Below are 25698 nucleotides of genomic sequence, written 5' to 3' on the forward strand. Positions count from 1 at the left end.
GCCACTCTTCAACGTTGTTGTTGTTGGTTCCACTAAAGATGGGAGGCTCCCGCTGGTGAATGTTCCCAGCGCAAAGGATGGGTGGTGATGGAAGAGTCTGCTGGTCGGTGTCCAGCATGGCAGAGGGCAGTGTCCGAGAACGGAATTCCAGGATGGTAGAGTGGAACGTTACCCTGCATGGCTCCACCTCTTATAAAGTAGATTTTTTGAGGTTCGTAACAACAGCCGGTTCTAGGATGCACCGAGCACAGTCCCCTAGTGCGAGTCTCTGCTGCCCGCTTGATGCTGCCGATGCTGTTGACTCTGCGCTCACATTCGTTATTTTCCTTATAATATATTAAATTTGTTCCATAAAAATCTTCATCTTTTTCACACTTGGATAATACTTGCATGGTTCATTTTTGATTGACAAACATCCTGTGCAACCTGCAGCAGATGATGCAGGTAAGTAAATGTGGAGCATATTTCTCACAACTCTTGTTGCAATTTATCTGCCTGGATAAAGGCTTTGGCTGTAATGCAACATTCTTGTTACAAACCTTTTTCTTAAGTTTTTCTACCAAGAGGAGCTATGCTGCGCAAGAACATAACTTACTGTAGGGTGTGGGGAGCACACGGGTCTCTTCCACGTACTCACATCGTCGTATTCGCACGTTGCTGACGCATCGAGAGCTGGCATACACATGGAAAAGGCACACTATGCCCTCTTCCGGTTTTCCCTCTCTTGATTGTCCCCCCTCCCCAACTTGCGGGAAAGGTATCTGATGCACAGGAGGACATTCCCCTCGCAAACATAAAAAGGTATAAAACAGCATCACCAAGGGAGACTCTCCCTCTCTGTTGTGCACCTGCCTAGAACCTGGAGTAGGCATACCTGCTGTTTGGCTGACTATTGCACGCAATGAGGCAAGCCCATTTAGTCTTTATTACAGAGTGGACATCCCTCTGCAAGTGTTACTTATTGCTTGTAGCAATAAACATTGTTAAAGTTGACGCTGCTGGTTGCATTATTTGCCCGAACCCAGAGTACCTGCGATTACATGCACTATGGCTTGAGGAGTACCACGGTATCACTGTGTGTGAGAGCTTGCCTTCAGTCCTAGCCTCACGCAGAGCAGACCCCCACAAGTTCAACAGGCTGTCTGAAGATGTCGCCACTAGCACTCTTCTTTCCCGATGTGTCCAAGCGTCAGCAGTGATGTGAGAAGGGGCAGATTACTGCCCATTTACTGTTTCCTACTCATTTAAGATATTGTATGTTCTTATGCATATTTAAGTGTACAGGCAGTTCAAAAACAACCACTTTTGTGACATGGTGAGAGTATCACCAAAGTTGTCCTTAAAATAAGACTTAATCCTCAGCACTTCACTGTAGTCAAGCAGCTGCTTTGGAATGTGGAAGCTCATCAATTAATGCATAGCTGTATAGTATTTCATCACGGGAATGGCGAAGGATTCATTCATAGAGAGGGAATTACAAAACAGTGGTCACTGGAGGACAGCTGTTCAATTGCAGTGCTTACTCTTAGTTGAATGCTTTCATCACAGAAACATATTCCGCACTTTGAACTTTCCTGATTTCCCCGTCTTCGTGCTGCTTTTCAAATAATTTACCTTCGAGCTTCTCCTTCGTTTCTTTTGTTGATCACAGATGGCATGTGCATCCATTGTCAAGAGTTCAAAGTCCATTCGACAGCGACTGTTGCCTGGCTGTGTAGTGTATCTTCATTAGTATGTGCTTCTGTCACATGGGTTTCTGCTAGTGAACATTCTTTGTGCTAGCATTTTCATGTTGCGTGTTTTCTCCTGAAACAAATTAGTTGTTAGAAGTTCTGGTGTAAGTGTGTTCTGACTCTTGTCCTGTTTTGCTTAACAAGCAGGGATACTCCACATCAGTGTGCTTTTGATGCTTTGAAGCCATATGTCCAGTTTCACATCTCCATGACATGGACAGTACTTTGAAGGACTATCTACATAGCCAGGCATTGTTTTCAGTCACATGGCCGTCAAAACAGCAGGTTTGGTAGAGAGATAGTGACCGGTTGTATGAAAAATAGTGTTCTACAGTGGTGGATTCGGTATGTACAGTCGAACCCACTTATAACGATACCGGTTTTAGCAACATATCGGTTATAACAATGAGAAGCTGCTGCACTGTCAACTTTTGTATTTTTTCCATGGTAAAATAACCCGCTTGCTACAATGCTCTGATGCCACATTATCGGTTATAGCAACGAAGTCTGACTGCTGGGTGTCCAGTTGAAAGGTAGCAAAATGTGAAATCCTTAAAAAGAAGACGAGAAATTCAAGCTGCTGCATGATGGGCCGCTGCTTCAACAGCCGCTGCGCACTCATTTTCCAGCCATTTCCGCGTGCCTCTCCTATCGCCCTTCCAACCCTCCGAGCACAAACGGGCTGCACTCATAGCAATAAGCCGCCCCACCCTCCGAAACACAAATAGACCGCGCCAGTTGGTTCTTTATCATGTGACTGCGCTTCTCGCATGTTGCTCACTGGCTCCTCATTCAGCACAGTTTTGCAAACAGCTTAATCACTCGCGTTCGTCTTTGTTGGTTGCATTGAAATCGTTCCTGGCCACGTGGTTTCTCAGCCTCGTTTTACCAACAGTTGGTTTGACTTGCCGCTGGAAAGGAAGATGGCTGATGCGCCTGCTGATCATCAGCAATGCACAACATTGTCAGTGAAAAGAAGGTGCATGGCTATAGATTTTAAAACTAAGTGCTTCTAACCGATGAAGCGATTGTCGCGAATATGCTTGCATCAGATAGCGATGATGACATTGCCAACGATGACGTGGTACGGCAGGCTGCCTCAACGTTGTCCTCACAGGAGGCCGGCAGGTGATTCAGTCCCTCCGGGGCGCCATTTTCGCGAGCCACCTTTCGCTGCACTACGTGGAGCACTTGGATGCCTTGGAGAAGGTTGTCTGCAAGCTTCGCGTAAAGCATGCAAGGCTGACGGACATAGGGTTTTCTCGTGCAAGCCAGTGAGAAGTACATGGCGAGATGCTTGTGGCGATCTCACCTCAGCGTAACGTTTCTTCTGGATGTCTCAAGCTGACAGGCTGCCACGGCAACCTTCTCACATATTTAAAAGGCCCCTTTTGGGGCCCCCAAACCAATGCCTCGGCGGTGCTCACATATCGCTTGCCACTCGTGACCCCTCTTTGCAGTTGATGTAGCGGTGCCATTCTTTAACGCCAACAGCCGCGGCTTGTTGCACGCGATCAGAGCGCCCAGGAAGCAGTTAACATGTGGTTTAGCACAAATCCATGCGCGTGCGCTGAAAAGAGCAGCGTGGGCGTGCTTGGCACGTCGTTTGGCAGAAATCCACGTGCGCGCTCTGCCAAAAGCAGCATGTGCATGCTCAACCTGTGGTTTGGCACAAAACAACGTGCGCGTCTACCAAAAGATGCATGTGCATGCTTAACAAGTGGTTTGGCACAAATCCTTGCGCGTGTGCTGAAAAGAGCGCCATGGGCGTGCTTAGCACGTCGTTTGGCAGAAATCCACGTGCGCGCTCTGCCAAAAGATGCATACACATGCTTAAACGAGTGAATACAATCAGCAACCAGATGGAGGAAGAGAACATCAGCTCTGCCATCCCCCTGTCTTGATTTTTTTATGCAACATGGCAATAACAATTAACGGTTATAACAATGGAATTTTTGTGGCACTTGAATATTGTTATAAGTGGGTTCGACTGTACTGCACATTCTTCTTTGTACAGGAACGTGGAGTGTATGGAGAGCTGGGCATTGAAGAGTATGCCCTTGAACTGTTTCCTGTGGACAGCGACGTGCTTTCAATGGAGATGGACGCCTCCTTCAAGGTGACTGCCCTTTTATGCCTATTTCCAAGACTGAGAGTTCATTCTCACTAATTGGAACAACTGCCCACCAGCTAGTTGAGCTGGAAGAGAAATTTGGGTGACATGGCAGTACAAGTTGAAGTGCTGTTGGACACGAAGGTCTGTCATTCAAGATCATGTGCTCATTATTCAGTTGACTCATGTTAATTCTTGCATCAAGGAACCGCAGATTTTTGTTTAAGTCATCTGAAGCTTGAACATATTGGAGGTACATAGCAGGCTGAATGTCGGCACAATGATGCTGTGTGAGCATTCTCTCAATCAGCAGCTTTACAGCAGAGCTTTTAAAAGGAGTTTCACTGTGGTTTTCATTTGGCAGCATGGGCAGTGTCAACAGCCAACAACCCAGCCTGCTTCTCAGCCACAAAGCAACCACATGACCAGGCCATTGATGAATCAGAAAATGGGAACCAGTTGCCCTTCTCTCGTTCATTGCATAGCAGAGGTCTCGACTCCGGCAGTTTTGATTCCTTCATGTAGCATACAAGGGTTTATTGGTCAGCTGCCTGCTCCTTAACTTTACCTACTATGTGATGCCGTAGGTCTAAAAGGACATTGCATGTCTGCCTACATGGCCATCAGTAGCATTGGCTGACGCTCCCTGGAATCTTCTGCACACACATAAATAGTTAAATAACATAAAAAGCCGATGTGGGAATATTCTTCGCATTGCACAATTAGTAATGCAACCCCAACTAATGCGGAGGTTGTGGGTTCAGCCCCACTAGTGGCAAGTTGTTTTCTTGTCCACTTTCACTTCCCTTTAGCTTATCATTCCTGTGCTTCAATTAAAAAATATAATTTCCCCAATTTGGTTGGCTTCATGTGGTTCAGGCCATTGTTATGCACAGCCAGCATTTATAGACACAGTGCATGGTACAGAGACTTGCATTGGTTATAGCGAAGACTATAGAAGTACTATTAGGCTCAAACATAGTGAAGTGTTTTAGAATGCTTAGGTGTAGCAAAGGGATTGCACTGAATATTTATTAATTTATTTTTATTTAGCACATACTGTCAATCCACTTGGAGATTGTTACAGGAATAGGATCACATACGAGAGGTATACAATTCAGTTCAAACAGGTATATCTGGTGAATAACAAACATACAATGAGACATACAATGAAAACAAATTGCAAACACTTGTTTTGGCATGCACATCAGAAAAAATATAATTTTCTTTTTACAAAATAGGTGTAAAATGAAGACAAATTAAAGAAGCTTTGTTGTTGGCTTAAAAATCAAGAAAGGAAAGAACAACATGGCTGTGAAGACGAATTCAGAGAAGCCACGAAGTTTGGCTTGTAGACAGCACCAGCTCCCCTGCGAGCTGAACAAAGCTTTCCAGCATATCCTGTGATGTTACAAGGCTGTTCAGTGCGTTCCAATTGCACACAGCTCAGCGAAAAAAAGAATAATGAAGTGCGCTGTTAACACAAGAGTATCCTTCAAGCGTAAATTCATGTTTGTGTCCTGTTTCCCTGGAACGACTAAAATTGATGTAAGTGGCAGGATTTATCTTCAGCATATTATGAACTAATAAACATAAAAACTTCAGTCTATGGAGGGTTGCGTGGCTGGATAAGATGGCAAGGCCAGCTTGGGAATGCAGTTCCAGGAGGAAGTCGGTGCATCGATAACTATTGTAGATGAAGAGAACTGCTTTCCGTTGCACTGAGTCAAGCATGATTGTATTCTTTTTGTAGAAATGGATACCAGACGACGTTCGCATATTCTAGGATTGGGCGGATAAGAACCTTATAAGTGAGCAGTTTGGTCTCATGGATGCAATAGCGTAGGGCTTGCTTTAAAAAGAATTTTGTTCATTGCTTTTTTGGTCATACACTGCATGTGAGTACATGAACCGAGGTCTTGTAAGATAGTTACGCTGAGGTATTTCTTCTTCGTTATGGTTTCAAGAATGATGTTGCCGCAGCAATATTTACGCTTTGATTTCTTTTTTTTGTAACTGACATCAATACAGTTTTTTCTGAACTTATAGCCATTTGCCAGCAATTGCACCACTGCGCGATGTTGTTGAGCAACCTTGCCTGGTCTGCTGGAGAATTTATTTGCTGATAGAGCACGCAGTCTGCGAACAAACATATTTTGACATAGACGTGGTGTGATATGTCATTTAAAAATAAGAGGAATAAAAATGGCGCCAGCACTGAACCCTGCTGAATGCCAGAAACAACCGAGACGGTATCAGAGCCGTGGTCCTTAAACTACTAACTGCTGGTGCTCAGACAAGTAGTCGCCTATCCATCTAACGATAGGCCCATCTAAGCTTAAAGAACAGTTTAGCACGTGAAACACAATCAAAACCTTCAAACCCTGTCCATTCCGACGTCCCACAAGGCTCTGTCCTCGGGCCTCTTCTTTTTCTAATCTACATCAACGACTTGCCTTCTGCTGTTTCCTCTCATATCCATTTATTTGCGGATGACTGCGCAATCTTCAGAGAAATAACAAGCAGTGACGATGTAACCGCTCTTCAGACTGACCTGAACGCTATTTCATTGTGGTGTAAAACATGGCTAATGGAACTTAACATCACAAAATGTAAATCTCTTCGTGTATCAAGAACTTGCAACAGTATCCCCACTTATTCCTTAGATCATGTCCTCTTAGAATCGGTAGGCTCATACAAGTACCTTGGTGTGCACATCACTTCCACTCTCACTTGGTCTGCACAACAATGCAATCAACGATTAACAATGCTAATCGTATGCTTGGTTACATCCGCCACAACTCTTCTAAAGCGCCCTCATCCCTCAAACTGCTGTTGTACAAAACGTTAATACGTGCGAAACTAGAGTATGCCGCATCCATCTGGGACCCTCATCATGAAATCCTAATACATTCACTAGAAATGGTCCAAAATAACTCGGTTCACTTCATTCTTTCCAACTATAACAGGACCGCTAGCATATCTTCAATGAAATCAAGCCTTAATCTACCATCCCTAGCCTCACGTTGCAAAGCGTTTCGTATCTGTCTGTTCCATAAGATGTTTCATCATCCACACCTGCATAGCGAATTAATCCCTCCCCCACGTCACCTATCATCTCGATTAGATCATGCCTAAAAGGTCGGTGTCCCATTTTGTAGAACCAATGCTTTCTTCCAGTCATTTATACCTCATACAGCAGCAGAGTGGAATCGCCTTCCCGTACTGACAGCCACCATCAAAGATTACCAGCTTTTCAAGAACGCCTTAGCTAACATTGTATGAGTAGACACACTTGTTAACTTTTATTGCAATACTCCTATTCCTTGTATCACATTTCCTATTTTTTCTTGTTTTGTATGCCTGTAACCACTCCTCTCTCCAATGCCAATGGCCCTGAGGGTGCATGAAATAAATAAATAAATAAATAAATGTAATCAAGAAAAATGATATCTATATCAAGGTGTCTACCACCGAGAAAACGGGAATTCTCAGGGATTGTGAATAGTCTGGAAAAACTCAGGCAATTTGTACTTCAGTCAGGGAAAATTAGCCATCTTAAATTGAATGTGAACGAAAGTCGCCCTGCTGCTGGCTCGAGTGAAAGAAAGGAATCGTAACGAATTGTCTTTGACGCCGTGTTGTCGGCTGGAGGAGTTGCCAGTGAACAGTCAAGACTGATTTTCTGGACGCCCGATTTTTGTGAAAAATGTGGACGGCTTCGCGGCACCACCACGTGCACCATAGTCAATGCATTTATAAGAACGTAGATCTGTAATTTCAGACGCAAGAACCCTTCGCTGTCCGATTTTCCGGACTTTTTGCCGCTACCGCAAGTTCGTAACGGCGTTAATCAAAGCCAACGCCGCCGTTTTGATCATCTCGCCGCCTCGAACCAGCGCTCTCGCACGCAGATCCGCTGGCAGCCGTGGCCATCACCGCGGCAACGCTAGGCGTAACTGCTTCGACGTTCGCTATTAAGGTTCTTGCCGTTCGGTGCTGAATTTTTCATACTGAAAGAATTTACCGCTGTCAGTAATGGCGCCGACTCCGCCTCTGTAATCCTCGCGATTGGCTTCGAAGCTTAGAAAGCATAGCGCGTTGCATCATGCCGGTTCCCGGAAGACAGCTTCGCCTCAGCACGTGATGTTACGCGGTGGAGCGTATGCGAAGTATTGCGGTGAAGCTTAACAAGCGTGGGAAGGGGCAAAATTCACGGGACACAGTACATATTCCATAATTACACACGCGTGTACCCGCCGTCTCCTGTCACAGTACGAGCACTGATATGCCTAGTAAGTGTACTGGCAGGCCTTCAAAGCTTTTTCGGACGTGCCTGTGAGGATTTATTTATTTATTTGTTTGTTTATTTGTTTATTTATTTATTGTACCTTCAAGGCCTTAAATCTGTTAACGGAAAGCTCCCATTCCCTATAATTACTACCAGCCAGTATCCATATTCCACGTCTACCCGTTTCGCTTCTACCAACAGCTATTTACTACCAAAACCTAGAACTAATTATGGTAAATTTACTACTAATTTTTCAGCCACACTACTTTGGAACTCATTACCGTGTCATATTAAGATATCCTCTCATTTTTACACATTCAAGTCAAACCTTCGTAAATTTTTGCACTCAATATAACAATGTGATCGTTATCATTTTATTAATAAGTGCTTTGTGTCGTTAAATGTTTTACAGCGTAAGCAAGTGACTAACTTAATATGGTGTCTTTTGTGTTTTTATATAGCTGCTTTGTATTTATATATCCTACTCACTTGTAATGGGAGGTCCCCTGTACAGTCTGTTGACTATGGGACCTCCCTCTGTATGTATGTATAATCCCCATTTGTAACCTTATTAATATGCAAATAAAGAACTCTCTTGAACTCTCTTGAAAGGCCCGAAGGCGCTACGCAACGGAGTGGAAAGAAATACAGAGCATGTGCAGATAACAGGGTATAATAATAAAAAAAAAATTAGAAAGTGCGGATTAACAAAAGTACTCTCCAGTAGTGGTTCTAAAAGCACATGTATCGGTTATGTTAACAATTGAGGCCGGCAGGTGATTTGATTCATTCGTAGTTTTAGGAATAAATGAATAAAAAAATAGGTTCGTGCGACAGTGTGGAACGCTCAATTTATGGTGATGGTCAGTACGAAATGATATGTATGCATGTTCAGACAAAACTTCACTTTATAATTCTGGATTGTACTAATAAATTTAGTGCGCAGTGATAAGCATGCTAACTTCCTACGGAATGAGAGGAGAGGGAGGTTTAAATTAGCCTTCATAGATGTTATGCTTGATGTCCGAGAATAGTTTGTAAGAATGGAACATGCGCTACGATTTTTTATAGATTCTATTGCATTTGTTTAGTAATCTAAGCCAGGGTCCCATACAGAAGAGGCATATTCAAGCTTAGCATGTATTAGTGGTTTGTACAGAAGTAGCTTTAAGTTAGCAGATGCCATAGAGAAATTGCGATGGAGGTAACCAAGCGTGCGGTTAGCATTGTTAGTGATGTGGTTTATGTGTGTTTGCCAGGAAAAATTTTATGTTATGTGGATGCCTAAGTTTTTATAGGAAGTGACTTCTTTGAGTACAGAGTTCATGAAGTGATAGTTGGGTAGGTTAAACGAAGCAGTATTGCAGGAAATCCTCATTAGTTTGCACTTTTGGCTGTTAAGTCGCATTTTCCAAGTGTCGCACCAGTTAGTTACCTTGTCTAGTTCAGATTGTAGTTGTAGTTGTAGCGTCAGAATTTGATGATATTACCCTGTAAATGTCACAATCGTCTGCAGATAACCTTATGGAGGACGCTACACAGTTAGGCAAATCATTAATATAAATGAGAAAAATCAAGGGTCTGAGAACCATGCAACACCCCGGAACTGACAGGACAAAGCGAAGAGTCAGAATTGTGACAAATTGTGTTCTATTTGGTACGAAGTTTTCACTGCATGAGATAATATTACGGTCAATGTTGAGTGTACTTATTTTAGACAAAGTAATTGGTGAGAGACGAGATCAAATGCTTTAGAAAAGTTAAGAAGATGGTGTCAATGTGAAATACATTATCCAACGCGGCACAGATTTCATGTGTAAATGAAAAAAATTAGTATCACAGGAAAACAATTTGCGGAACCCATGCTGACAAGATGAAAAAAAAAAAGAATTTGTTTCTAGGAAATTGATGAGATTAGAGTATATTATATGCTCTAGAATTCCGCATGGCACACTTGTTAGAGAAATCAGCCTGTAATTTAAAGGTGAATGCACATCGCCAGGCTTAAATAATGGGACCACCTTGCCAGCTTTAAAATCCTTTGGTAATGAGCAGGACAGAATGGACGGCGAAAAGATGTTGCACAGAATTATAAAGGAGTGCACTTTGGTATTTTTCAAAAACTTAGAATTAATATCGTCTATTCCTGATGACGACAAAATCTTTAATTTACGAATCAAATTCACGACACCATCATAATCAATTAACAAGGGCTCCATCTGGTTAAAATTCATCTTAACAACTTGAGGTAGAGAAGTACAGGGCAACACATTATCCAAAATGATTTAGAAAACACTTAAATGAATACAGAACAACATTCTTCTTGCAGAATGAGAGCACCATCTACATCAGTTAACAATATTGTGTTACATTCGGAATCCTTGACAGTTTTCCAAAATCATTTAGTATTTTCAGTTAGCAGAGATGGAACTGTATTGTAGTCAAGAGTTCGACGAAAGTTCGTCTGGTCAAGTAACATGATGATGACGAAATTGCAGTGACTGACCAAGTCAAGGTGAAAATAACACAGAGACGTTTCGGGAGTCGTACGGGTTCCTTGATCACACTAATGCGGGCAAGAGCCACAAGTCCTTCTCATGCCAAAATGTGATGTAGAGAACGGGTGTAGTTGGCTGGCAGATTTCTATCAGTCCTGTTATACTGTTGTCCGTAGTTTGAATAAATAAAGATTCTAACAAGAGTCGCGTCATCGGATTCTTTTCCTTAGCTATTATGGCAGCGTTTTCCCAATCTATGCAGTGACTGCGATTATCGGTGTGTTCCATTTTTTAGCTTGGTGAAACAGCCGCTTCTTCCTGTTCAAGATAGGTTTTAGGGATGCATTAAACTGCGCTGCTTGACGGTTACACCGGACAACTCGGAGGGGTATGTATTTTTGTACTAATTCATTAACTTTATTTTAAAAAATCGACCAGGTCTGTTCAACACTCTGAGTGTAAAAGTCTGGCATATATTCTTCTACAAAACCTTCAAGTTGTGTTTTCATTGATGCTTAGTCAGTGTTACTGTAGTCTCGAATGTATTTTTGTTTGCTATTGGAATGTTTGACATTTTCTTTAAGCTGGAAATGAACAAAGCAATGATCGCTAAGCCGTGGCCAAATACTTAAAGAATTGATAAGATCAGGAGCAGTAGTCAAAACTAAGTCGAAGATGTTAGCACTGGTTGCTGTGGTTCGAGTTGGTTGAGTAATCAGATGAGTAAGATGGAAATCAAAACACAAATCGAGAAATGCCTTGCTATCACTGGATGAGTCAGATACAGTTGGCACAGGATAGGACCAGTTTATGTTGGGGTAATTGAAATCTCCCATTAAGAAAATGTGTGAATGTGGAAACCTTCTTACGATGGTATTAAGTAGCTCATGAAGTTCAGTGCAAAACATGAAAGAAGTGCTCGGTGGCCTATAACATATGCAAAAAATAACATTGCAGTGGTTGATTCGAATTCCTGCGCAGACTGCTTCTAAACCGGACGAAATAGGAATGTGAAACAAATTTAGCCTGTCAGCCACTGTGCTAGGCACGATAAGCGATCTGAGCCCTTAATGGAAGTAAAAAATATTCATTCATTTTTTCGGACTGCCCGATTTGATTTTTCGGGCATTTTCGTGGACCCTAGGGAGCACGAAAACTTGGACGTTCACTGTACAACTGACCAAGAGGATGCTTCTAATGGTCCGTGGGGTGAACTTGCGGCGGAACAAGGACAAGAACAGAAAGTACCGTCGCATTGAGGAATGATCGGGAAAGGAACTTTTTGAGCTTGAGCTCAAAAAGCAATAGGTTGGCTGAGGCAAAGCTGCAGGTAACCCTTATGCAATCCAGAACAAACTCTTGAAAGCAGTGAAACACAAAGTGGAGGCAATCGTGCATGGGCTAAGAGTATGTGAGGACAGTTGAGTTTGACTTTCCAACTACTGACAGAATCTCACTTGTGACAAAGTTCGGGCCTAATACCAATGGTCTTGCTGTCACTTGATAGAAAATAGCTCATTTTTGAAAATATTTGCTTCTGTGTGCATCTCTTTTTATTTGTATTTGAAGATGTTCAACTCTATTTACAATGGGCTGTATCATTTTTCTTTTTCGAAGATATTTTATTTGCGGTGCATTTTACTATCCCCTACCTTCAGTTTTCTATTTTGAATAAAATAAACATTACTCCTTATTATTCAAACTAGATTAAGTTGTTCTTTTCTTATTCTTTTAAATGCTTACTTGAAAGTGACAGCATCGGGCGACGTGGTGTCAGCCTGTCTTGACATAAAATAAAGTTCTGTGTCGCTCAGGGAAAACCTAAAAGACTCGGAGAACTTGAAACTGGCAACTTGATAGACACCCTGCTATTTGACTGTGGTCATTAATTCCATTTGCGAGGTGATGAAAAAGTTCGACAAGTTGAGTAGAAGTAGACAGACCACCTCTGAAACCCGGCTGTTTGGCATGAATAATGTTGTTGGTTTCAGCATGCTCTTTAAGAAATATTAATATAATGTGCTCTAAAATTTTTTGAGCAAGTGCATGTGAGAGAGATTGGCTGGTAATTGCAAGGGGATGTTACATCACCTGATTTGTGGATTGGGATTACTTTCGCTACTTTCCATCCATTCTGTTGCGAGGCAACTATCCTGAATTGATTTGAAACATATAAGATAGAGACACTTACTAATTGGCTCTGCATAGCGCCTGAAAAAAAAGTTAAGAATACCATTCGGACCGCAGCTTCTTTTTAACGTCTAGGCTTAGGAACAAGAAAAACATCCCAGGTACAGTTATGGTAGGAGCGTGCGACATTTAAGTGGAGACATTACTACAAAGTGTCAATGTCCCCAAAAAAACAATTGTCAGCTGTGAAAACATACTGAAAATAGCTGGTACAGGAGTCAGCCAGTTGTTCTTCTTCTACATCGGGATATGTTGAAGCACTAGATTTACTACTGATATGCCTAGTTTCAAAACTTGTGTGACGAATTTTGATAAAGTTGCTGAGCGTAGTGCTGGAAAAACATTTTTTAGCCTCAAATACCTCCTTCTTTACAGTTCTTGTTAGTGTGCTTCTATTATTCTTCAACTCTGAACTTGGATGCTGGTTGTTCCTTTCCCTTAATCTTTTAATTTTGTGTTTCATGTGGATTATTTCCTGTTTGATCCACGGATTGTGCTTTCTTGCAAATTTTTTTCTCAATGGAACGAAAGATAGACTGCAGTAAATCACATGCATTTTAAACTGTAGCCATAAAGCATCAATAGTTGCATTTTCAAGGATGTATAAGTTGAAAAAGGTATCGTATTCATGTACGAGATAAGTCATAATCACCGCGTCATCGGCTCTGTTGAATGCGCTTATATATTTCGCTGTAGCACTGAGACGCACCATGTGGTTCTACTTTGCAGTCATCTTTTGTGAAGTGGTGGCTGGCGAAAACTAAGCCTAGTGTAGAATTGGATGTTGCTTGGAGATGAGTAGGTTTGTCGACAATCTGCACTTGTTTCATTTGGATGCATCATTCTGGTTCTTATTTTTTTCCACTTTTACCACGTCATTGAGTTCTTCATCCCATTTGAAAAGTTGACTGTTAATGCTTACTTTATCATAACTTGGGTACACCTTCTCTTTTCGGTCACGGTTTTCTTTTTTCATTGTCCAAAGCTTCTTTCTAATTTTCCTAGTAGGGTGTGAAAAGTCTTCACTGATGGAGTATTCAGAGCCTTTCAACTTTGAGCAGCATTTTTAAATGCTAGCTTTATCTCTATAGTCAAGAAGCCTCAAAATTACCAGCCTCTTGCATGATTCGTCATTATTTCTTGCTCGTACTATACAGTGGATCCTTTCTGTGCCTGAAACTTTAGCATGTAATATGTTATTAAATATGTTCCTGGTCATTGTTTCTTGCAGACTTTCAGCCAACTCATCTTGCTCTCTCACTCAGTAGATTCTAATATTTGACCTATGGCTCCTGTTCTCAAGATCATCTGCCTTTTTGACAGGTATAGAAAGGCTCTGTTCGAGCGTAGCCGTTCTTTTAGTGCACTCAGTCACCTGTTTCTCAAGCAGGCTGATTCCTTCCAGCTTTTCTAAATCGCAGTTAGCTTTCGGTTGGCTGCCACTTTACTTTTCTTTATCTCTTGAATATCTTTTGTGATAGCCTTTAACTGCTCCGCAATCAATGAATCACCTGGGCCAGGATTTGTTTCGACGTCACCACCCAGTAGCAAAAGGGACTGCAAGAAAACGTTCACAGAATACAACAAATCAATCAATGGCTGTGAGCACGGCAGCAATAGCAAGCATACATTGTTGCTATGAAAAGCATTTTCATAGCGCTCTCTCACCTGTACAAGGTAAAGAAACAGGTTGGTCTGCATTCTTGTGGTGCTGCTGTGCCCACTGGTTGTGGATCCGCTGTGGCTTCCTTTTATAATGTAGCCAGGTGACGTCAATGAAGATCCGTCGCCTTTATCTGTCGCTGATAGCATGGTTTCAGATGGTGCCACATAGCTGATCTGGTCGAATAAGGCTGTGTCATTCCGGCCAGTTACTGCAGAACCGAGCGCAACTGACAGTAGTTACAGCGGTGAAATGCTTGTCGTCGGCCCGGCCGGCAAGAGCAGCAAGCTGAGCAAGACCTGTACAAGGTAAAGAAACAGGTTGGCCTGCATCCTTGCAGTTCAGATCTTGCATAGAAAAATGGCAAACCAGACCCCTATGGAAATTCTGAAAGGCGTAAGAACTCTGTCACGTAGCTTTGCCCTCTTTCTTGGATTCACGTACATCTGTGGAGTTTACCTTTTTTTCCTCCGTGTTTTTGTGCTCATGGAAATGGCAAATCTTGAATGAACCAGAACCCCTGTCTAACTTGTTTGAATTAACAGGCTTTAAAGTGCATTGTAAACACAGCAGGACAGCCACAATGTTTAGTTGCTAATGAATTAGGTGGCACTTCAAATCATCCAAGTTTGAATTACCCTGTGTCTACATTATGTACTTGTCACATCAGTTTTGCAGTGTCATTCACTGTGTCTGCTATTTATGTATAAACAGCATGAAGAGGTAAAAGGAAGTAGTGCTAGGGAAGTGGACAAAGACTTATCCATGTGTCTATTTCCTTACATGCCGTCATTCAGTTTTGTTGCTGTGTTGTATTTTAATTATCATACTTGACTTGGGTGAGGCCACTAGACTTGGTAGAGCCTAACATCTGCACTGTTCAAATTAATGTAGTTGAATGTCAGTGGTGGCAGTTAAAAGTTCTATGTGCTGTTGTCTTTGAAACCATAAATACAATTATGAGTGGCGTTTTGGGAGAGGAAAATAAAGTTTGCCTTGTATTTACAAGAAAATAAAAAAATTCTCTTTTATTTCTCAATAGGGATTTTAATGATAGCTCAAATTAAGAGATATTTTACATTTGAATATTTTATATATAAAAGTAAGTGTATAAAAGCTTGGCGGAAGCTCTTGAATATATATATATATATATATAAAGCTGAAATATTCATCATTCTTTAAAATATTGTTGTTATGAGGGTAGGTTTCAATACAGAATTAACAGATAATACAGATTTTTTGTAGAGTATTAGTTTATATGCTTTGATTTCTGTAAATGGAATGTTTGAGTACTGAAACTTGTTAAAAATATACACATCTTTTCTGTATATGTAAAATTTCATACTCATAGAAGACATTATTGCATGTCGAATTTCATTCAAATGTAGGCTAATCACTATAATTGCAAGTTTAGAAAGTGTTTTCTTTTTTTCTTTTTTTAACTGAGGGCCATCGGGAAATTAGACGGAAATTGTCATTGTCAGCCTTGCATGCCTATATTGCCACCCACCCACCCCCAGATAGATTGTCAATTAAGTTCAGCGATATTTATAAGCTTTATGACTAATATCCCCTCAAGCATAGATTGTCTTTTTCAATTTAGAATCTGCTTTCCTGGGTTAAGAATCTGAAAACTATGCAATACTTGTGAAAAGTAAAAAGGTCACTGAAGGTGCCGTGGTGCAGGAGTGCCATGTGGAGGAAGACACGACGTCCATGCACTACGTGGCTCGTGCGCTCATGACTCTGCAGTCCCTCTATGGAGTCATCCCAAATGTCTACGCCAAGGGAAAGATGGCAAAGGTGAGAATTCAAGCACCGCTAGTCTATTTTTCATCTAGGGATCAGGGAGTTCTGCTGAAACCAGCTGAGCTGAAGGTCACACCGCTTCTTGTAAAAGTAATGCCATTATCTGAACATTGCTGCCTTCTTCTTGCCCACTTTTATCGCTGCTCGGCTACTGTGCAAAGTTGGCGCGGCTATTTGTTTTTAAAGTGAGTCTGTCTCTGTGGTGCCCGATAGGTTTAGATGCTGTGGTCAGTGATGGTTCGACTGTGTGCAAGAGGGGGCTTCACCGAGAGGGAGGAGAGGCAGCGATGACGTCATGGGTAAGGGGAGGGCGCGACATTGTGCTGATTGATGGGCGCAAGCGATGACATCGTCAGGCTGCAATTATGGAGTGGAGACAGTGCACATGCCTAGGCTCGCATGATCCACTGTTGGTTTTGTGGCCATAGCAGAAGAGTAAACAATAAAGACAGAAGCTTTGCTACAAGTGATTCCCACGATGCATAAGATCTGAATAATTTTTATCATCAAACAGTAGCATTGCATGTGACACAGGGACTGTGAGTAACATGGAGACGAGGCATTGTCAGCAGGTCTGGTTTGCAGTGATGAACATGGACCGACTCGCCACACTCAGATTTGCTTTTTCTCTTTCTTGCTGCACCAGGAACATAGAGCAGCAGGTACTGCTGGAGGTCTTGTGGAGACTGCTGGTGTAGTACAGTCGTAATGCGAGTACAGATGCAAAAAAAATTGCGACCACAGGGTGACCATCATCCAACACCAACTGAACGCGCTACAAACAGGGTGATTTACCCAAGACCCTGCACCATGATGACAGTGTTGCGGGTCACACTTTGCTGGGCGCTACCTTCTGTCTTGAGTCGGAAGGTTTTACGATGGCAGCACCACACCACATAGTTCACTGTGAAAAGGTAGCATCAGTGAGTTTTCGCACAGAAAAGTTTACTGAGGTTGGCTAAACTGTAGTGTTTCATGATCAAATGCTATATATTTAAGTCTTTTTATATTGTCACTTTTTATTAGTTGACTGAAGCTTACCAAATTATAAACTAAACAGGTGAGGCTGTGGAAGAGCTGGTGCTGGTTTTTCACTGCACTGGTGTTAACTGTAGGTGTATGAATACTCGAGTATATCTAATTGAATAGTGAACATTCGATTCACTGATTGAATATCTACTGTTCTATTTTTTTAACATTCGGCATAGAGACTGGTGCAGGGCCACACTTCATGTGCACCACGATGCCCCTCGTTCTCAATGCCACACAAGCCTCACTTGGTTGTTCTTGGTGCAAAAGGAGCGCTAAACACACCGTGGAACCCTGGCTGATGCTGTCGTCATCTCTGTGAGCGCTTCTTCCCCACTGCGTACACTCCCCAATGTCGGCCCAACACCCAAGCAGTGCAATCCACAGAAGATCACAGTGTCAGCCGGAGTCAGATGCTCTGTCGGTACCAGGTTCATCCAGGTCGACGAGACTGACCAAAGCAATAATGGGGCTTGGACAGAAGGAACTGCAACACAAGCAGAGCGTAGTTTGGAAAGTGCCAAAGCGTGTGAAAGGTTTGGTCACATAGCGGCCGGAAGGCATGCAGATCGTGTTGACAAGCAGAGACGAAATGCTTCAACAGCTATCAATGTAACCCGTACACATAATCTTGGGACTGATCACTAATGAGCCATTCGTTCGAACATATTAGTTGGAAGCGTTCCGCAATGGCTTGCAGCCTATTAGCACGTCGGACAGTTGTGAACTTTCATCACGGCCACATTGCCTAGGCCATTAGGCCTAATTGGGTCTGCTTTGTCGGGCGTCAGCGACTAAAGTTACGGTTTGGTGCCGAACCGATAGAGGTCTATTCACAGCAGCCTTTCGACAACACTCGGAAAGCCGACAAACCACTTTGTAAATGAAAGCACATACGGGATGGTGAGTGGAATAGCCAGAAATGTTTTTCAGAGGTGAGGGGTGTCATGCTTGAAGTAGTAAAGGCAAGGCGTAGAAGACCAGGACTCAGGAAGAAGAACACAAACGACTGGACCGACGTCTGTGTTCTTCTTCCTGAGTCCTGGTCTTCTGCGCCTTGCCTTTACTACTTCAAGCATGAACCAACTAGCCCAAGCAAGAGTTGCACTTGACTGAGGACGGGGAGGGCGGGCCGGCGGTCATGTGCCCGGTGTGACTTTCTATTGACATTCTGTTGATAAAAAGAATATTTTTGAGACCTTCATATTGTTACGTGAAGCTGAAGCTGAATGCTATTTACAATTTATTTACAAAGAAGCTAACGGAGACCAAAATGGCAACGCTATATCAAGCCGGTCCACACGTCGTCTTCTTCCTCCTCAGTGCAGCCACACTGTGGCGGCTGTTCTGTAGGATCACCCCCGGCTGTAGAAGCACCGTCCCCGTGCTTAATCTACACATCCGCGGTGAAAGGTGTGTGGTATGGTTTTAGTCTCGCCACGTGAACGATGTCACTTGCAGCTGATGATGATGCTGAGAGGTCGGCGGGGATGATTTCATACGTGACATCGGTCACTTGTCGCACCACATGGTAAGGGCCAGTGTAGCGCGACAGCAGCTTTTTGGAAAGGCCCACACGTTGAATGGGTGGCCAGAGAAGTACCAGAGAACCCGGAGAAAAGTGCACGTTGCGATGGTGGCAATTATAGAGGCCTCTCTTATGCTCCTGTGAGGCCTCGAGACGGGTGCGGCCGAGCTGGCATGCGTGGTCGGCGTGTGCGATCGCGTTGCGGGCGTATTCAGTGGCTGAACGTGTGGCCGAGGGCAGCAAAGTGTCCAAGGGCAACGCGGGTTCTCAGCCATATAGGAGATAGAATGGTGAATAGCCGGCAGTGTTGAAGACAGGTCAAAGTGGGCCAAAATTGGAGGCGTGGTAAAGAGAGTAGTCAGCTGCGAAAAAGATGCGGCATGGTCAGGACCCCAAGAAAAAGGGGTGTCTTTCTTCAAGAGGTCGGCAAGGGGACGTGCGATGGTCGCAAAATCCTTCACAAAGCTTTGGAAATAAGAGCACAGCCGTACGAAACTACGAACATCCTTGGTAGACTTCGGAACAGGAAAATTCGTAACGGCGCAGATTTTGTCCGGATCAGGTCACCTTCGGGCTGGAACAGCGTGAAAACATCGTCCAACCGTTATCGCCTTTTCCAACCCTCAACCGGGTCTTCACCTGGCAACCCCATGCCACTATCTGCGCGGGAGCATTGCCTTGGCTTCAAAGGCACCCAACCTTCATGGACCACTTGGGGCACCGCACCGCTACGAGCATGGTCACAGGAATGCCTTTCTTCTTGCTGCAGGCTTTTTTGCTATCGCAAATCTCGCCTATGTTATCCTGCCTTGGCTGCAACGTCACCACCGGCGCAGGAATTTGCGAAGAGCCGGGCTGGAACCAGCGTGAAAACATTGTCCAACCATCATCGCCTTTTCCAACCCTCGACCAAATCTTCGCCTGGCAACCCCATGCCACTATCTGCGCGGGAGCATTGCCTTGGCTAAAAGGCACCCAACCTTCACGGACCACTTGGGGCACCGCACTGCTACGAGCATGGTCACAGGAATGCCTTTCTTCTTGCTGCAGGCTTTTTTGCTGTCGCAAATCTCGCCGATGTTATCCTGCCTTGGCTGCAGCGTCACCACCGGCGCAGGAATTTGCGAAGAGCCGGGCTGGAACCAGCGTGAAAACATCGTCCAACCATCATCGCAATTTCCAACCCTCGACCGGATCTTCGCCTGGCAACCCCATGCCACTATCTGCGCAGGAGCATTGCCTTGGCTACAAAGGCACCCAACCTTCACGGACCACTTGGGGCACTGCACCGCTACGAGCATGGTCGCAGGAATGCCTTTCTTCTTGCTGCAGGTTGATTATTTGCCGGGCGCATCTTGTACTCGCTCTAGCGATCCATGCTTACTTGCGGTGTCGTGCCCCTCAGACACATTCAAACGTTGCCAAGTGTTTTTGTATGAGTGCATATGTTCTTTCGCCATCAATGCTCACTTTGACTCCTTGCTTCTTGTTCTGTCAGGCGACGTCGAGTTAAATCCTGGTCCTCCCCCGTCTCTTGACTCTATTGCTGAGTGTTTGTCACGCTTAGAACTTGCACAATATTCCGTTCTGTCTGAACTTGCAATGATTCGCGCTTCCCAGTCGAATTTCCAAAGCTTGGTCAGTAGCCCTTCATCGCGCATTGATGCTCTGGAAAAAATTGCCGCAACGAGTCAGTGCAATGATGTCAGTCTAACGCCTAATTCAAACTCGGATATTCACAGCCTTTCATCCGAAATTTGAATCCTCAAAGAAAAATGTGATGATTTTGAAAAGCGACTTCAGCGAAATAATGTGCTGTTCTTCGGACTGCCCGGTGCGGTGGATGTAACATAGGAGCAATCTGAAATGGCCGTAATTTCTGCTCAGATAAGTTAAGCATATCAATCGATTCCGCCAAAATTGAAAGAGCGTATCGCTTAGGCCACTTTGAGCAAGGGAAGAAACAGCCAATAATAGTCAAATTCTCGCATTTTAAAGATAAATGCAAAATCCTTTCTGCTGGCCCTAAGCTCAAGGAAACTGACTTTTCAATCCGTGAAGATTTTTCAGCGCGTGTGCGTACAGCTCAAAAGAAACTTCGTGCGTTCAGCAAAGAAAGTGGCTTAAAATACAAAATACGGTATGATAAGTTAACCATAGGCAACAAGCAGTTTGTCTACAATGCTGATACAGATTCCGTGCTAGAGCATGGGTCATAGCAGTCACTATCTACTTCAAGGCTCCCCTTTCATCGTCAGCCACTTTTGCCTCCGTCACGCCCACATGTTTGTGAAACTGTGGCGTTTGTTTTAGCAAACATTCGTAGCCATCTTCCGAAGAGAGAGTCAGTGGAAGCTTTTCTTGATGACAATGGCACCGATATCGCTATATTTACAGAATCGTTGCTCTCCGAAAATATCCTAGACGAGGAACTGCTTGACAACAATAAACCGTTTTTCATCTACAGATGTGACAGGGTTTCGCGCAGGGTTGGGGGTGTTCTAGCCTTTATTAAAACCAGCCTTAATTCTTCTCTTCTTGCGACTCATTCCTGCCATGAAATTCTTTGTATCAGAATTACCCTTTCCACAACCGCATGCATAGTTATTGCATGTTATCGCCCTCCTGACAGCGACAGTTCCTTTACTACTGATATTTACTCAGTTCTGCTCGATCTTAATACTCGTTTTCCTAAAGCCAATTACATCCTCTGCGGTGACTTTAATTTCCCTGACATCGACTGGGGAAACTTGTGCGCATTTTCTCGTCAATCGAAAGATTTCCTTGACGTTGTCATGACATTCAACCTCAGCCAAACAGTAAACTTTCCCACACGTGGCAGTAACACCCTTGGTTTAGTCTTTACATCCAGCCCTGAACTCATCCAATCCATGTCGAGCACTGACTGTTTCAGTGACCACAAAACAGTTATTTTCTACCTATCACTTCCGTTTCCCCAACGGCAGCGCTCTGTTAAGTTCATTCGTGATTATAAAAAGGGAGACTTCGCTCGTATCAATTCAGAGCTTGAGAACTTTTTTTTTTTCATTTCAGGCTATCCGCATCTAATAGATCTGTCGAGGAAAACTGGCTAGCTTTCAAAAATAAACTTTCAGAACTGGTCGAAACCTGTGTTCCGCTGATATGCACTCGCGGCGACTCCAAGAAGCCCTGGTATTCTAACTCCTTAAGAAGGCTTTCTCAAAAGAAAAAGCATCTTTTTCTTGAAGCTAAAGGAACTGCACTGGCTTTTAAATGGAAGAAATATTTTGCCTGCCTACAGGATTACACGCGTCTCCTTATGTGTACAAAAAGAAAGTTTTTTCACAATGATCTGTATGGCATTCTACTAACAAACCCAAAGAAATTCTGGCGGATGTTATCACCCAAATCAAGCAACACTCATTGCATTACCCTTTTATATCCTGATGGTTCACAGGTGCCTCCAGAACTTAGATCTGACGTCATGAACTCTTATTTTACATCAGTCTTCACACATGTGAGCCTGCCTGGAATACACCACACCAAACATTTTTTAACTTTCCTGCGATGGCCCCTATCAACATCACTACTGCTGGGATTTGTGCTCTAATAGACAAACTAAACATGTCCAGTACCGCTGGGCCAGACAACATCACTGTGAAGATATTAAAACACACAAAAAATTTGTCTTCTCATTTTCTAAAGCTAATTTTTGATTGACTGGAAAATTAACAAAGTTGTTCCTGTATTCAAGGCTGGCAGCCGGAGCGACCCGTCAAACTATCGTCCTATTTCATTAACTTGCATACCATGTAAATTTCGTGAGCATATTATATACTTGCATATTGCATCCCAACTGAATTCCAACTCCTCCTTCTTCAAAAACCAGCATGGCTTTCGTCATGGCTATTCATGTGAATCACAGTTATTCGAGTTTACCATGGATCTTCACCTAAACCTTGATTCTTTGTTCCAAACCGATGTCATCTATCTTGATTTTTCCAAAGCATTCGACCGTGTTCCACATCAACATCTTATGTACAAACTTTCAGGTATTCAGCTTCACGCACTTGTTTTAGACTGGATTCACAGCTTTCTCACATCTCGCTCTCAGTTCGCCGTAATAGGCGGACTTCCTTCAAGTTCTACTTGCGTCACCTCCGGAGTACCACAGGGGTCTATGTTGGGCCCGCTTCTCTTCTTAATTTTTATTAACGACCTCCCACTCAGCATCTCATCCATCATCCGCCTTTTCGCAGATCATTGCATTATCTACCGGCGTATAAATACTAAAGACGATCAAGCTGCCCTCCAGAACGATCTGAAGCTTATCGAAAATTGGTGCACATCGTGGATGATGGAATTAAACACTAGGAAGTGCAGTTTTATGCAAATTTCTTGGAAGCGGTCTAATTTATTTATCCTTACTCTTTATTTTCTGAGGACCTATTACAGGTAGAATCTTATCGTTACCTTGGCATCACAATCAATAGCAAATTAACTTGAGTTGATCATATCACAAAAATCACGGCCGACGCTTCATGTACACTTGGTTTTATCAGAAGATCACTTCCCACTTCCCCCGCTAACATACGAAAACTAGCATATAAAACTTTTGTCCGCAGTAGGCTTGAATATGCATCCGCGATCTGGAGTTCTTATTAGTCCTACATAATTAACATGCTTGAATCCGTCCAGAACCGTGCAGCACGCTTCGTATCGTTGACATACGACTTTCATTCCAGCGTAAGCTCCGTTAAACTATCACTTGGCCTCACTTCTTTAGCTCTCAGGCGAAAAGTTGCTCGCCTGTGTTTATTCCATAAGTTATATTTCAATTTCCCCTATCTGCGTGGTTCCCTTATATCTCCTCCCATTCGTACATTGCGTCGCCTATTCAATTCAAATAGCGTCCAACGACTTCATGGCTCCACTAATGCTTTTAACAAGTCCTTCTTTCCGACCGCAATTGAAAAATGGAACCTGCTGCCCGATTCAATTACTAATGAGCACGACGCGACAAGGTTTAAGGCGATGTTGTTAAATCATCTGGGTTGACATGTTTCTTTTTGCTCCGATTTGTGTTCATGAAATTTTATCCCTTTTCCTGTGGTGAGCTTTTTTCTTTTTTTTTCCCCTGTAACCATTGTGTACTCGCTCTGCTGCCCTAACCTTTCGCCGACATGTGTGGCGCTTGTGGCTTCAAGGCAATAATGGCAAGCACCGTATTAACTATTGCGTTCCTTGCTTCTTTTTATGTCCCTGTGTTGATTGTTATGTTTTTGACCTTTGTTCTTTTCTACCTTGTATACGCTCCCCCCCTTATGTAATACCCCGACAGGGGCCTTTAAGGGACAGTAAATGATGATGATGAAGCTGAAGCTGAATGCTATTTACAATTTATTTACAAGGAAGCTAACGAAGGCCAAAATGGCGACGCTATATCAAGCTGGTCCACACGTAGTCTTCTTCCTCCTCAGTGCAGCCACACTGTGGCGACTGTTCCGTAGCAGTATTCTAGAACTGGGCTGTAATCAGTGCTGCATACTAACTAGAGTGACCTTTAATCAGAGTAGACTGTACCGTACGTATATAAGATTTCTGTGCATACCCAAGCCACTGATAGCTTGCTACATTCTTGTTATGCAATGCTAGGAGACTCCCGAGCACATGTAGCTCCGTGTTTTCTGCCCCAAAGTTCGCTAGCAATAAGCTTTGTGAGAAAGTTTCTGATGTTCAACATTATATTTGATATTTGGCTTTCTTTCTTGAATTGATTTGAAATATAAGATATCTCTGTTCTCGTTAAAAGTTACATTGTGTACACCTTGGACTGTTATTGATTTTTCCAAATTTATTAATTGGTTCCTCAAGGGCCCCGAGGGGCAATACACGAGGGGTGTATAACTTTATCCCAAATAATCCTTTCTTTGATTGCCCATGGCACACAGGTTGCCTGAGGCACAGGGACAATACCAGTAGCAGCCTGCAAGGCTCACCCTGCCTATACAAGACCCACGCTTGCTATGCCCATTTGCCTGTTCACTTGCTTGCTCAATCACTCATTCCCAGCCATTTAGTCACTCATTTGCACTGGGAGCTGGGCAAAAGTACTTGGAAAATGTGTTGTAATACAGATACAAGATACTTAGACAATAAGTATTTCAGACACCGATACAAGATACCAGCGAATCAGTTGTATCCGATATTATACTCGGTGTTTGTATCTTAAGATACTTCCATAAATTAGTGAGTTGCTACAAGTTTACAATAGTTTAGTTGCAAATTTCTTATCTCCTGCCATCACTCAGACCTGCTTCTTTTCAAATTTCTCTGTTACTGCAAGGTTTTTTTTGTTTCAATGTTCTAACAAAGTACTATATTTTCCATTCACAACATGGTCAACACAGGTACACTGTGTAATCAGCAATTTTTCGATACCCCATTTATAGGCGTCACGAGTCATTGCTCTTCTGTCCTATGATAAAGTGGGTCAGTATCTTACTTTGCTGCATGATTGTTCGTGATGTTTCGTATTCGTGCCAGAAGAAACTTTGGGGCATAATCTGCAGATTAGCCTCTGAATAGGTTGACACATGTTTGTAGGGACATACTGTTTATAAACAACTCGATGTGCGCAACTTAAGGTGAAGATTAAAGTTCGAGATGAAACAATAAGCGCATCTGATGATCTTGCAAAACGTTTGTCTTGATTTAACTTTGTCCCCATAAGAAGAAACCATAGATTGTGTAACAACACATAATGTCCCACCTGAGATAGCATGTCATCTATAATCAGCCATGCTCAGCTCTTCCGTTGAAATTTCCAGAAATGAAAATCCTGCTAGAGTTCCCATGTTTC

At 43.1% G+C, this 25698-nt stretch overlaps 1 protein-coding gene across 2 annotated transcripts in view; it reads left to right on the top strand.

Annotated features, from left to right (window-relative positions):
- car (vacuolar protein sorting-associated protein 33A) overlaps positions 1-25698 on the top strand; it is a 212888-nt gene that overhangs the window by 49565 nt on the left and 137625 nt on the right. Inside the window, exons 5-6 of one of the 2 annotated variants that reach the window (XM_070533453.1) lie at positions 3751-3852; positions 16175-16291. In XM_070533453.1, coding sequence (XP_070389554.1) covers positions 3751-3852; positions 16175-16291 — 219 coding nt within the window. The remainder of the gene's footprint in view (positions 1-3750; positions 3853-16174; positions 16292-25698) is intronic. The other variant, XM_070533454.1, reaches the window with a different exon arrangement.

This window comes from Dermacentor albipictus, chromosome 2 (genome assembly GCF_038994185.2).
Source record: "Dermacentor albipictus isolate Rhodes 1998 colony chromosome 2, USDA_Dalb.pri_finalv2, whole genome shotgun sequence".
Lineage (NCBI taxonomy): Eukaryota > Metazoa > Arthropoda > Arachnida > Ixodida > Ixodidae > Dermacentor > Dermacentor albipictus.